At 49.4% G+C, this 14478-nt stretch overlaps 1 protein-coding gene across 1 annotated transcript in view; it reads right to left on the bottom strand.

Annotated features, from left to right (window-relative positions):
- The window catches only part of LOC121289822 (hexokinase-1-like), a 520526-nt gene that overhangs the window by 209053 nt on the left and 296995 nt on the right, over window positions 1-14478 (bottom strand). Inside the window, exon 9 of the mRNA XM_041209697.1 lies at window positions 8460-8764. Within this exon, the coding sequence (XP_041065631.1) occupies window positions 8460-8764 (305 nt within the window). The remainder of the gene's footprint in view (window positions 1-8459; window positions 8765-14478) is intronic.

Below are 14478 nucleotides of genomic sequence, written 5' to 3'. Positions count from 1 at the left end.
TGATTCAGGATGTTTGTATCGTGCACACTCCCTGGAAACCGTGCGCATACCTGCAGGATGTGTTTCTGGTGGTTGCATACCAGCTGCACATTCAGTGAGTGGAAGCCCTTGTGGTTGATGAAGTCCACCAAGTGTATCGACGGGGATCTTAGCACCACATGAGTGCAGTCAATCGCACCCTGCACATGTGGGAATGCCGAGATCAGGGTGAATCCAATGGCCCTTGCATCCTGGCTGTCTCGGTCCCGGGCAAAATGCACTAAGTTGTGTGCCATGGAGAAAGTGGCATCCATGACCTCATGGATGCATTTGTGGGTGACGGATTGTGAAATCCCACTGAGGATACCTGTGGAGCCCTGAAAGGAGCCACTGGCATAGAAATTGAGCACCGCAGTCACTTTCACAGCCACTGGCAGTGGATTCCCGCCATGTCCCCTTGGTACCAAATCCTGCAGTAAGTGGCAGATGTGAGCCACCAGGTCCCAGACATGCTCAGTTATCGATGACACTGGTTCTCAGTCATCTGCAGAAATGGCAGACGGTGTCTATAGACCCTGGGTATCGCTAGGCCCCGACCAGACACAGCTCTGTCGCTCCTGGGCAGTGTGTGCAGGAGCCTCTGCTGTCTCTTCTTCATGAGGTTGCTGCTCCTGCTTTTGCACGGCCAGGAGCCTCAGTCGCTCTCTCCTCCATCTTCTACGGTCCCTGTAAGCCATCAGGCATACAGCTAGGTCACCAGGATCCATGATCTTGATATGGTCCTTCTGCAGCGTGAGAGAGAGAGAGTCGTGGTGATCATGACTGTACTTTGCACCTTTCCTGGCCCTGTGTGACCGTCCCTTAATGTTTCCTGGAGAGTGCTGGTCACCCTCGGATAGCCAGAGATGAGTGCGCTGCATGGCTGCCCTGTTAACCTGCGCCATGGTGGACACTGGTCCAAAACGGGATGCTGAGATTGCAAGGGGCTGTGAGCACCTCCAGCAGTGACTATTACATGCCCAGCATTGGCGAGGAGATTGTACAACGTGTGCAGTCCAACTGCTCCACGGTCCAATAAAGTGGTGGCAGACTCGAAGTCTGTGCTGGGGGTCAGGGGGTGATGTAGGGAAGCGCTTGATGGCCCTTTGGTGCCTCCGTGTTGCTTGCATGGGTGGGCAGGAGAGGAGCCCGACCCCAATCATATCACTGTGGCTGCACCTGATCTGTCTGAGTTGCAGAGGCGTGGCCAGTTTATACAGGCGTCCCTAACGTGTGGCCACTTCCCTCGCTTACCCTAATGTCTACTCGAGTGCCTGTGTGCGGGATGGAGCACCAAGGCAGTATTTGACACCCCCTCCTTCCCAAAAGCAATGGTCACCTCCAAGGCTGGCCAGCAGTTGCCCCGGACACCCCCCTACCTTCAGCAGTCACTTCTGGGGCCTGGCATAAGTTGTCCCTGCCCCCAGGCATGCCTGAGGCCTGTAAACAACAGGGGAGCTGTGGAGAAAGCTGCTGCTCACTCACCTCAGTTCCCCCAAAGTGAAGATCGCCAAGTGTACATTGCCTGCGTGCTGTTGCCTGCATGCTTTCCCACCGACATGGACGGACGATATGGTTCCAAAAGCCTGGCAGGATGGCCTTTTAATTATATGCTAATGTATTACAATTGGCTCCCCGTCAACTGATGGCGAGAAATGCAGCCCGCTGTCGACAGGCAGAATGGACGATTGCGACCTGCCTTCACGCCATCATGAAGCGGCTTCCATTATATTTTCTGCACACACCACCTATCACACCCACCGCCGGCAGGCTCAGAAAATTCCACCCATTGTGTGTGAAGGGAAAGTCTTTCCATGTGTACAGGGTGGAGTTTGTAAAGGTGTTAAAATTTTAAGAGACACAGGGCCTAGTCAATCTTTAATGTTATGGGGTAGTGATAGTTGCTGTTCAGAGGGAGTTTTCCAGGAGCAGGTGATACTAAGTGGGGTTCATGGTGATGCTAAACCTAAAGCAAATGGAGACAGGTGAAGTTATTGTTGGAGTAGTGGAAAAATTGCCCATTGAAGGGTTCAATTTATTCTAGGTAATGATGTAGCTGGATCACAAATATGGGTGATGCCTATGGTAGTTGAGCAGCCTGTAGAAATGTTTTCAACAAGGTGTTACAGAGGGAGCATCCTGGATTGTTTCCAGAATGTGTGACAACAGGTACACAGGTTGAAACAAGAAAAACAAGATGGGCAGGCAGTTCAAAGGCAAAAAGAAGGTTTTGAAATCCAATTAGCTGGCACTGTGTTTGATAACATTGTTCAGCAAGAAAGACTACAGGATAATTCAACTGAAGTGTTTAACTCAAGGAGGTTAGTGGTGTTACAGAAAAATGATTTGCAACTAAAGCAGTTTTATCAAAAACCCTATTCAGAAACAGAAGCAAGGTGTATTCCAGAATGTTATTACTTTAAGGGAGATATTTTAATGAGAAAATGGAGGCCGGATCATGTCTCAGCAAATGAAAGCTGGGAGAGAGGTTCATCAGATTGTTATCCCATTAGGGTATGGAAATGAGATTCTGAGGATTGCTCCTAAAATTCCAAATGGGGGGACATTTAGGAATTAGGAAAACACAGGAAAAGATACAGAGGTATTTTTATTAGCCTGGATTGCATAGGGATGTAGTCAAATTCTGTAGACCCTGTCATACATGTCAAGTAATAGGAATGCTACAAGCAGTGATTAAACCGGCGCCTTTAATCCCAACATCAGCATTTGAAGAACCTTTTACTAGTGTCATGATTGATTGTGTAGGACCCCTCTCTAAGACTAAAAGTAAAAATCAGTGCTTACTGACAATAATGGACATGTCTATTTGGTTTCCTGAAGCGCTACCTTTAAGAAATATTACAGCTAAGAAGATTGTGGAGGAGTTAATTAAACCTTTTACAAGATATGGTTTACCTAAGGAAATACAATTAGATCAGGCGTCAAATTTCATTTCACAGCTGTTTAAGGAAGTAATGAACAGTTTGGGGATATAACAGTTTAAGTCAACAGTTTATCATCCGGAGTCACAAGGAGCTTTGGAAAGATGGCATCAAACTTTAAAAACTATGATGAGAGCGTACTGTCAGGGTCATCCACAGGCCTGGGATACAGGAATTCCATTCTTGTTATTTGCTATTAGAGACACTCTTAATGCATTGACCGGATTTAGTCCTTTTGAACTAGTTAATGGTCATGAAGTAAGGGGACCATTGAAATTGATTCATGAGAAATCGGTGGGTCAAATTTCAGAAACTACTCTCCTGGATTACGTATCAAATTTCAGGGAAAGATTGAACAGGCCATGTGAGTTGGCTAGGGAACATTTAAAGATATCACAGCAAGTTATGAAAGTGAAGGCAGATACTTTCTCTCCAGAAACAAAACTGCAAGCTTTAACTTTCTTAAGCTAAAGCCTGCAGTTTTGTTTCTGGAGAGAAGGTACTAGTTCTGTTACCAGTACAATTTATTAAGTGCAAGGTTTAGTGGGCCTTACAGGATTGAAAAGAAATTGAGTGAAATAAGTTACTTAATAAATATTCCAGATAGAAGAAAGGAGCAGAGGGTGTGTCATGTAAATATGCATTAAAAGTACATTGACAGGGAAGAGGCACAAAAAGAGGTGTTAATGATGGTGGATGATGAGAAAGAGGTAGAAGTGCAGGACTCTGAAATTGATTTTCCTCGAATCAAGTTGGATAATGAAGGGGCGCTTGAAAATTTAAATGAAATATTGAGTTACTTTCCAAGTAAGTGACAAAGTGATTTGAAAAAGCTGTTGCAGTCACGCAAATCTATTTGTGGGAATAAATCTAGCTATACACGATGTCTCTATACAGGTTTCATGTCTCTATACAGGTTTCATCTTTAATAAGGTAACATCCTTATAGATTAAATCTGGCAAAGTTAGCACAAGTACAAAAATAAATTGATTTCATGCTTCAAAATGATATCATTGAGTCTAGTTGCAGTAACTGGATAAAAGCAAAATGCTCTGGATGCTGGAAAAGAAGAGTCTGAAGGAGAGTCATACCAACCCGAAACATTAACTCTGTCTTTCTCTCCACAGATGCTGTCAGACCTGCTGAGTTTTTCCAGCAGTTTTTGTTTTTGTTGCAGTAACTGGAGTTCACCTCTTGTGTTGGTACCGAGACCGAATGGAACACGAAGCCTGTGTGTGGACTATCAAAAGGTAAATGCAGAGACAAAAGCGGATTTATATCCTATACCACAGTTGGAAGATTGCATTGAGAAAGTGGGACAATTGAGATTTATCACAAAGATTGACTTGCTAAAAGGATATTGGCAGGTACAATTATTGGAGAGGGCAAAGGAGATATCAGCTTTCGTAACGCCAAATATCGATTTAAAGTTATGCCATTTGGTATGAAGGATGCACCTGCAACATTTCAAAGACGGACAAACAAAGTAATTGCAGAACTAAGCAATTGTGTTGTTTATAGTGATGATGTAATGGTTTTCAGTCCTATGCAAGAGGAGCATTTACAATATCTGGAAGAATTATTTAATCGATTACAAGAAGCTAATTTGGCGATGAACTTGGCTAAAAGTGAATTTGCAAAAGCACAAGTTATGTATCTAGGCCATACTATTGGACATGGTAAGGTGGCTCTGAGAGATGAGAAAGTCAAGGCTATTGTGGATTTCCCAGTGCCTACAACAAAACCAGAAGTCTTGAGATTTCTGGGCATGAGTGGGTTTTTACCTGAAATTTGTACCAAATTTTAGCAGTGTAGTTGCTCCATTGACTGAACAATTAAAAAAGAACAAGAAGTTTCAATGGACACAGAAGTGTCAGAAGTCAATAGATAGTTTGAAAACTGTATTAACTACAACACCAGTTTTGGCAGTACCCAATTATGCCAAGCAATTCAAGTTGGCCGTTGACGCAATTGGTATAAGCAATTGTTGATATAAGCATTGGGGCTGTACAGTTACAAGATGACACTGGAATTGAAAAATCGATTAGGGTATTTTTCACAGAAGTTGAATGTACAACAGAGAAGATATCCAATGATCGAAAAAGAAACTTTGAGTTTGGTGATAGCGTTGCAGTATTTTGAGATTTATGTGGCCAACAATTCATCAGAAACCACTGTTTATACAGACCATAATCCTTCGAAGTTTTGGACAAATTTTGTGACAAAAGGGCAAGACTTTTAAGATGGAGCCTATTGTTACAACCATTTAATCTACGGATTATACATATTGCTGGGAGAGAAGATCTGTTCGCAGATGCATTATCAAGAGTTTGAAGCTTAAAGGAAAATTGGACATTTTAAAAACGTGGGCGCTGAACTAGTGATTTCTGTTGATACCAAGGACTTGTGTATATATATTATGTTAATTTATGCATCTGGTAATGTAATAGTGTAATAAGTATAGGAGATAGTGTGAGATGGGTTCTTAAAATGAAGCCGTCTTTTAGAATTATGAAGGTTCATTTTTTGATAGGGAGGGGGATGTCATGAAAATATTAATGTACATAATGTTATTGGAGATTATTTTAAATTGGGCTTGTAGTAGGGTCTGTGTCTGCGGGTGTGAGTGTGTGTGTTTCAATTGGATTAAAGCCAGCTAGCCTGGGTGCTTTGATGTATCGTGGTTTTGAGATGTCAATGGGTGAACAGTAAGTGAAAAGGTAAGATTGTGGTACCATGGAATTTGTTACACCCATGAGGTGGATTGGTGGGGGTGCTGGGGAGCAGATGCAGTCTTAATCTAATGCCTCATTCAAAAGTCTGCATTTGTAATATTGCAGCACCATCTCGGTACAGCAACAACTTGGTATGGCACCGACTCGGTATGGCTCCATCTCGGTACGGCACCGACTCGGTACAGCACCAACTCGGTACGGCACCACCTCGGTACGGCACCATCTCGGTATGGCACCGACTCGGTACGGCACCATCTCGGTACGGCACCAACTCGGTATGGCACCATCTCAGTATGGTACCGACTCGGTATGGCACCATCTCGGTACGGCACCGACTTGGTACGGCACAGTCTCGGTACGGTGGTAGGGCACCGCCTCATAACTGCACCCTTTCGGTACGGCATTGTCTCGTAACTGCACCCTTTCGATACGGCACTGACTCGGTATGGCACCGCCTCGTAACTGCACCCTTTTGGTACGGCACCATCTCGGTACGGCACCACCTCGTAACTGCACCCTTTTGGTACAGCACTGACTCGGTATGGCACCATCTCGGTACCGCACCAACTCGGTATGGCACCGACTCGGTACGGCACCGACTCGGTACAGCACCATCTCGGTATGGCATCGACTCGGTACGGCACCATCTCGGTACGGCACCGACTCGGTATGGCACTATCTCAGTACAGCACCGACTCGGTACAGCACCGTATCGGTACAGTGGTACGGCACCGCCTTGTAACTGCACCCTTTCGGTACGGCATTGTCTTGTAACTGCACCCTTTCGGCATGGAACCGACGCGGTACAGCACTGTCTCGGTAGAGTGGTACGGCACCATCTCGTAACTGCACCCTTTCGGTACGGCATTGTCTCGTAACTGCACCCTTTCGGTACGGCACCGACTCGGTACGGCACCATCTCAGTACGGCACCGACTCAGTACGGCACCAGCTCGGTATGGCACCATCTCGGTACGACACCGACTCGGTACGGCACCATCTCGGTACGGCACCAACTCGGTACGGCACCGACTCGGTACGGTGGTACGGCACCGCCTCATAACAGCACCCTTTCGGTACGGCATTGTCTCAGTACGGTGATACGGCACCATCTTGTAACGGCACCATCTCGGTACAGCACCAGCTTGGTATGGCACCGTCTTGGTACAACACCATCTCGGTCGCCACCGTCTACGTACAGCACCGTCTCAATGCGGCACCATCTAGGTACAGCACTGCATGGTCAGCCTGTATTATGTACTGAAATTTGTTGAGTGGAGCTTGAAGCCACTCACCCCTGAATCAGGGATGGGATTCCTACCCACTGAGGTAATTGAGGTTACCAAGCTTCCTTAACCGAGGTTTTCCACCCACGGTCGTTGACAGGGCCCTCAACCGTGTCCAGCCCATCTCCCGCGCATCCGCCCTCACGCCTTCTCCTCCCTCCCAGAAACATGATAGGGTCCCCCTTGTCATCACTTATCACCCCACCAGCCTCCGCATTCAAAGGATCATCCTCCGCCATTTCCGCCAACTCCAGCATGATACCACCACCAAACACATCTTCCCTTCACCCCCCTACCAGCATTCCATAGGGATTGCTCCCTCTGGGACACTCTGGTCCACTCCTCCATCACCCCCTACTCCTCAACCCCCTCCTATGGCACCACCCCATGCCCACGCAAAAGATGCAACACCTGCCCCTTCACTTCCTCTCTCCTCACCATCCAAGGGCCCAAACACTCCTTTCAAGTGAAGCAGCATTTCACTTGCATTTCCCCCAACTCAGTCTACTGCATTCGTTGCTCCCAATGTGATCTCCTCGACACTGGAGAGACCAAACGTAAACTGGGCGACCACTTTGCAGAACACCTGCAGTCTGTCCGCAAGAATGACCCAAACCTCCCTGTCGCTTGCCATTTTAACACTCCACCCTGCTCTCTTGCCCACATGTCTGTCCTTGGCTTGCTGCATTGTTCCAGTGAAGCCCAACGCAAACCGGAGGAACAACACCTCATCTTCCGACTAGGCACTTTACAGCCTTCCGGACTGAATATTGAATTCAACAACTTTAGGTCTTGAGCTCCCTCCTCCATCCCCACCCCTTTTCTGTTTCCCCCTTCCTTTTGTTTTTTTTTCCAATAAATTATATAGATTTTTCTTTTCCCACCTATTTGAATTATTTTTAAATATTTTTAAATCTTTTATGCTCTCCCCACCCCCACTAGAGCTATACCTTGAGTGCCCTACCATCCATTCTTAATTAGCACATTCGTTTAGATAATATCACCAACTTTAACACCTATGTGTTCTTTTGTTCTATTGTTGGTGACATCTTTTGATGATCTGCTTCTATCACTGCTTGTTTGTCCTTACAACCACACCAACCCCCTCCACTTCTCTCTCTCTCTCTCTATCTCTCCGCCCCCCCCACACAACTTAAACCAGCTTATATTTCAACTCTTTCTTGGACTCAAACTCAAGTTCTGTTGAAGGGTCATGAGGACTCGAAACATCAACTCTTTTCTTCTCCGCTGATGCTGCCAGACCTGCTGAGATTTTCCAGGTAATTCTGTTTTTGTTTTGGATTTCCAGCATCCGCAGTTTTTTTGTTTTTATTCCTACCCACTGAGTTCAGTTAACATGGAGATCATCAGCACAAATACCTGTACACCTAACTGTGTGGCCACACTGTTTCGTTGTCTTACTCCTGTAGCCCTGGAGGTTAAAATTAGATTTGGTAATTAAAAGTCCTTTGGATTTACCTGTTCCTTTTGGGAATTTATGAACGAAGGTGGGAAGCATTTTTACTGTGGCAGTGCTATGAGTCTCTTTTTTTAGTCCACGTTCCATCTCATATCTCATGTTTTTCATGATGTCCAGCAGTTGATCTCGGCTGAGTTTGAATGGTGCCAGGATCTTGTTGACATATTTACGCTGATGAACTAGCCTCTGGGCTACGGCTGTCACCATGGCTGCACCTTTCCCTGTGCCATGTTCGGATAGAACAAATCGCACTTCACACTCTGGGAGCAGGTTTCGAACCAGCTTGTGAAAGCTTTTTGCATACCTGTCAGAATATCAGAGTGTTATATCCCAATGTTAAACACGGTCTGAGTCTTAAAGTTTTACTCAGGGGTTTGTAATAAAGTACATTTACTTCTCAATAATTCATACATTCCATTCACTCTATGCCCTGGAATTGAGAATAATGTATCTTCAATATCAATTGTACAGTTCTGGTCGCCACATTATAGGAAGGATGTGATTGCACTGGAGGGGGCGCAGAGGAGATTCACCAGGGTGTTGCCTGGGATGAAACATTTAAGTTATGAAGAGAGGTTGGATAGACTTGGGTTGGTTTTGTTGGAGCAGAGAAGGCTGAGAGGCGACCTGATCGAGGTGTACAAGATTATGAGGGGCATGGACAGGGTGGATAGGGAGCAGCTGTTCCCCTTAGTTGAAGGGTCAGTCACGAGGGTACACAAGTTCGATGTGAGGGGTAGGAGGTTTAGGGGGGATGTGAGGAGAAACGTTTTTACCCAGAGGGTGGTGACGGTCTGGAATGCGCTGCCTGGGAGGGTGGTGGAGGCGGGTTGCGTCACATCCTTTAAAAAGTACCTGGATGTGCACTTGGCACATCATAACATTCAAGCCTATGGGCCTAGTGCTGGTAAATGGGATTAGGTAGGTAGGTCAGGTGTTTCTCACGTGTCGGTGCAGACTCGATGGGCCGAAGGGCCTCTATGCACTGTGATTCTATGATCCAAGGCCCTGCAAATCAGGTACAATTCATCTGGGTAAGGAGAGGATGAGAGTTGACTGCATCATCCACACAGGAAAGAAGAACAATTGTTGAGCTACTGAGCATGAGCGAGGGCACATATGTGAGATCGTGAGTAAGGTCACATCTGGGTGATTGTGAGCGGGAGTGTATCTGTGTGAGCGGGTGTGTATCAGTGACAGTGTGAGCAGCGGTGTATCTGTGTGAGCGGGGGTGTACCTGTGATAGTGTGAACAGGGGTGTATCTGTGTGAGTGTGAGCGGGGCTGTATCAGTGAGAGTGTGAGCGGGGGTGTATCTGTGAGGCTGTGAGCGGGGGTCTATCAGTGTGAGTGTGAGCAGGGGCATATCTGTGAGAGTGTGAGCGGGGGTGTATCTGTGTGAGTGTGAGCAGGGGTGTATCTGTGTAAGTGTGAGCGGGGGTATATCTGTGACAGTGAGAGTGGCGGTGTATCTGTGAGGATGTGAGCAGGGGTGTATCTGTGTGAGTGTGAGCGGGGGTGCAACCGTGTGAGAGTGAGCAGGGGCATATCTGTAAGAGTGTGAGCAGGGGTGTATCTGTGAGAGTGCGAGTGGTGGTGTATCGGTGAGGGTGTGAGCAGGGGTGTATCTGTGTGAGTGTGAGCGGGGGTGGATCTGTGTGAGTATGAGCAGGGGCGTATCTGTGAGAGTGTGAGCAGGGGTGTATTTGTGTGTGTGAGCGGGGCTGCAATTGTGAGAGTGTGAGCGGGGGTGTATCTGTGAGGGTGTGAGTGGGGGTGTATCTGTGAGGGTGTGAGCGGGGGTGTATCTGTGAGGGTGTGACCGGGGGCGTATCTGTGTGAGTGTGAGCGGGGGTGTATCTGTGAGGGTGTGAGCGGGGGTGAATCTGTGTGAGTGTGAGCAGGGGTGTATCTGTGAGAGTGTGAGCGGGGGTGTATCTGTGTGTATGAGCGGGGCGGTATTTGTGAGAGTGTGAGCGGGGGTGTATCTGTGTGAGCAGGGGCGGATCTGTGAGACTGTGAGCAGCGGTGTATCTGTGAGGGTGTGAGCGGCGGTGTATCTGTGTGAGTGTGAGCAGTGGTGTACCTGTGAGAGTGTGAGTGGGGGCGTATCTGTGAGAGTGTGAGCAGGGGCATATCTGTGAGACTGTGAACGGGGGCGTATCTGTGAGAGTGTGAGCGGGGGCGTATCTGTGAGAGTGCGAGCAGGGGCATATCTGTGAGAGTGTGAGCGGTGGCGTAACTATGTGAGCGGGGGTGTATTCTGAGAGAGTGATTGGGGATGGCTCTGTGACAGCATGAGTGGGGGAGTATCTGTGAGAGTGTGAGCGGGGGCGTATCTGTGACAGTGTGAGTGGGGGTGTATCTGTGTGAGCGGGGTTGTATATGTGTGAGTGTGAGCAGGGGCGTATCTGTGAGAGTGTGAGTGTGAGGTGTATCTGTGAGAGTGTGAGCAGCGGTGTATCTGTGAGAGTGTGAATGGGAGTGTATCTGTGAGAGTGTGAGCGGGGGTGTATCTGTGAGAGTGTGAGCAGGGGTGTATCTGTGAGAGTGTGAGCGGGGGTGTATCTGTGTGAGCGGGGGTGTATCTGTGTGAGTGTAGGCAGGAGTGTATCTGTGAGAGTGTGAGCAGGGGTGTATCTGTGAGGGTGTGATTGCGGGTGCATCTGTGTGAGCAGGGGCGTATCTGTGAGAGTGTGAGCAGGGGTGTATCTGTGAGAGTGTGAGCAGCGGTGTATCTGTGAGGGTGTGAGCGGGGGTGTATCTGTGTGAGTGTGAGCAGTGGTGTACCTGTGAGAGTGTGAGCGGGGGCGTATCTGTGAGAGTGTGAGCGGTGGTGTATCTGTGAGGGTGTGAGTGGGGGTGTTTCTGTGTGAGTGTGAGCGGGGGTGTATCTGTGAGAGTGTGAGTGGGGGTATATCTGTGAGGGTGTGAGCGGGGGTGGATGTGTCTGAGTGTGAGCAGGGGTGTATCTGTGAGAGTGTGAATGGGAGTGTATCTGTGAGAGTGTGAGCGAGGGTGTATCTGTGAGAGTGTGAGCAGGGGTGTATCTGTGAGAGTGTGAGCGGGGGTGTATCTGTGTGAGTGTGAGCAGGGGTGTATCTGTGAGAGTGTAAGTGGGGGTGTTTCTGTGAGAGTGTGAGCAAGGGTGTACCTGTGAGAGTGTGAGCGGGGGTGTATCTGTGTGAGCGGGGGTGTATCTGCGTGAGTGTGGACAGGGGTGTATCTGTGAGAGTGTGAGCAGGGGTGTATCTGTGAAAGTGTGAGCGGGGACGTATTTCTGTGAGTGTGAGCAGGGGTGTATCTGTGTGAGTGTGACCGGGGGTGTGTCTCTGAGGCTGTGAGAAGGGGTGTATCAGTGAGGGTGTGATTGGGGGTGTATCTGTGTGAGCAGGGGCGTATCTGTGAGAGTGTGAGCAGGGGTGTATCTGTGAGAGTGTGAGCAGGGGTGTATCTGTGAGGGTGTGAGTGGGGGTGTATCTGTGTGAGTGTGAGCAGTGGTGTACCTGTGAGAGTGTGAGCGGGGGCGTATCTGTGAGAGTTTGAGCGGGGGCGTATCTGTGTGAGTGAGAGTGGGGGCGTATCTGTGAGACTGTGAGCGGGGGCGTATCTGTGAGAGTGTGAGCGGGGGTGTATCTGTGAGTGTGTGAGCGGGGATGTATCTGTGTGAGTGTCAGCGGGGCAGTGTATCTGTGTGAGTGTGAGCAGGGGCGTATCTGTGAGAGTGTGAGCAGGGGCGTATCTGTGTGAGTGAGAGTGGGGGCGTATCTGTGAGACTGTGAGCGGGGGCGTATCTGTGAGAGTGTGAGCAGGGGTGTATCTGTGAGTGTGTGAGCGGGGATGTATCTGTGTGAGTGTGAGCGGGGCAGTGTATCTGTGTGAGTGTGAGCAGGGGCGTATCTGTGAGAGTGTGAGCAGGGGCGTATCTATGTGAGTGAGAGTGGGGGCGTATCTGTGAGACTGTGAGCGGGGGCGTATCTGTGAGAGTGTGATCAGGGGTGTATCTGTGAGTGTGTGAGCGGGGATGTATCTGTGTGAGTGTGAGCGGGGGTGTATCTGTGTGAGTGTGAGCAGGGGTGTATCTGTGTAAGTGTGAGCGGGGGTGTATCTGTGACAGTGAGAGTGGCGGTGTATCTGTGAGGATGTGAGCAGGGGTGTATCTGTGTGAGTGTGAGCGGGGGTGCAACCGTGTGAGAGTGAGCAGGGGCATATCTGTAAGAGTGTGAGCAGGGGTGTATCTGTGAGAGTGCGAGTGGTGGTGTATCGGTGAGGGTGTGAGCAGGGGTGTATCTGTGTGAGTGTGAGCGGGGGTGGATCTGTGTGAGTATGAGCAGGGGCGTATCTGTGAGAGTGTGAGCGGGGGTGTATTTGTGTGTGTGAGCGGGGCTGCAATTGTGAGAGTGTGAGCGGGGGTGTATCTGTGAGGGTGTGAGTGGGGGTGTATCTGTGAGGCTGTGAGTGGGGGTGTATCTGTGAGGGTGTGACCGGGGGCGTATCTGTGTGAGTGTGAGCGGGGGTGTATCTGTGAGGGTGTGAGCGGGGGTGAATCTGTGTGAGTGTGAGCAGGGGTGTATCTGTGAGAGTGTGAGCGGGGGTGTATCTGTGTGTATGAGCGGGGCGGTATTTGTGAGAGTGTGAGCGGGGGTGTATCTGTGTGAGCAGGGGCGGATCTGTGAGACTGTGAGCAGCGGTGTATCTGTGAGGGTGTGAGCGGCGGTGTATCTGTGTGAGTGTGAGCAGTGGTGTACCTGTGAGAGTGTGAGTGGGGGCGTATCTGTGAGAGTGTGAGCAGGGGCATATCTGTGAGACTGTGAACGGGGGCGTATCTGTGAGAGTGTGAGCGGGGGCGTATCTGTGAGAGTGCGAGCAGGGGCATATCTGTGAGAGTGTGAGCGGTGGAGTAACTATGTGAGCGGGGGTGTATTCTGAGAGAGTGATTGGGGATGGCTCTGTGACAGCATGAGTGGGGGAGTATCTGTGAGAGTGTGAGCGGGGGCGTATCTGTGACAGTGTGAGTGGGGGTGTATCTGTGTGAGCGGGGTTGTATATGTGTGAGTGTGAGCAGGGGCGTATCTGTGAGAGTGTGAGTGTGAGGTGTATCTGTGAGAGTGTGAGCAGCGGTGTATCTGTGAGAGTGTGAATGGGAGTGTATCTGTGAGAGTGTGAGCGGGGGTGTATCTGTGAGAGTGTGAGCAGGGGTGTATCTGTGAGAGTGTGAGCGGGGGTGTATCTGTGTGAGCGGGGGTGTATCTGTGTGAGTGTAGGCAGGAGTGTATCTGTGAGAGTGTGAGCAGGGGTGTATCTGTGAGGGTGTGATTGCGGGTGCATCTGTGTGAGCAGGGGTGTATCTGTGAGAGTGTGAGCAGGGGTGTATCTGTGAGAGTGTGAGCAGCGGTGTATCTGTGAGGGTGTGAGCGGGGGTGTATCTGTGTGAGTGTGAGCAGTGGTGTACCTGTGAGAGTGTGAGCGGGGGTGTATCTGTGAGAGTGTGAGTGGGGGTATATCTGTGAGGGTGTGAGCGGGGGTGGATGTGTCTGAGTGTGAGCAGGGGTGTATCTGTGAGAGTGTGAATGGGAGTGTATCTGTGAGAGTGTGAGCGAGGGTGTATCTGTGAGAGTGTGAGCAGGGGTGTATCTGTGAGAGTGTGAGCGGGGGTGTATCTGTGTGAGCGGGGGTGTATCTGTGTGAGTGTAGGCAGGAGTGTATCTGTGAGAGTGTGAGCAGGGGTGTATCTGTGAGGGTGTGAGCGGGGGTGTATCTGTGTGAGCGTGAGCAGTGGTGTACCTGTGAGAGTGTGAGCGGGGGCATATCTGTGAGAGTGTGAGCGGTGGTGTATCTGTGAGGGTGTTAGAGGTGGTGTATCTGTGTGAGTGTGAGCAGGGGTGTATCTGTGAGAGTGTGAGTGGGGGTGTATCTGTGAGGGTGTGAGCGGGGGTGTATGTGTCTGAGTGTGAGCAGGGGTGTATCTGTGAGAGTGTGAGCGGGGGTGTATCTGTGAGGGTGTGAGCGGGGGTGTATC

This window comes from Carcharodon carcharias, chromosome 17 (genome assembly GCF_017639515.1).
Source record: "Carcharodon carcharias isolate sCarCar2 chromosome 17, sCarCar2.pri, whole genome shotgun sequence".
Lineage (NCBI taxonomy): Eukaryota > Metazoa > Chordata > Chondrichthyes > Lamniformes > Lamnidae > Carcharodon > Carcharodon carcharias.
This window is presented reverse-complemented; position numbering and strand designations above follow the sequence as displayed.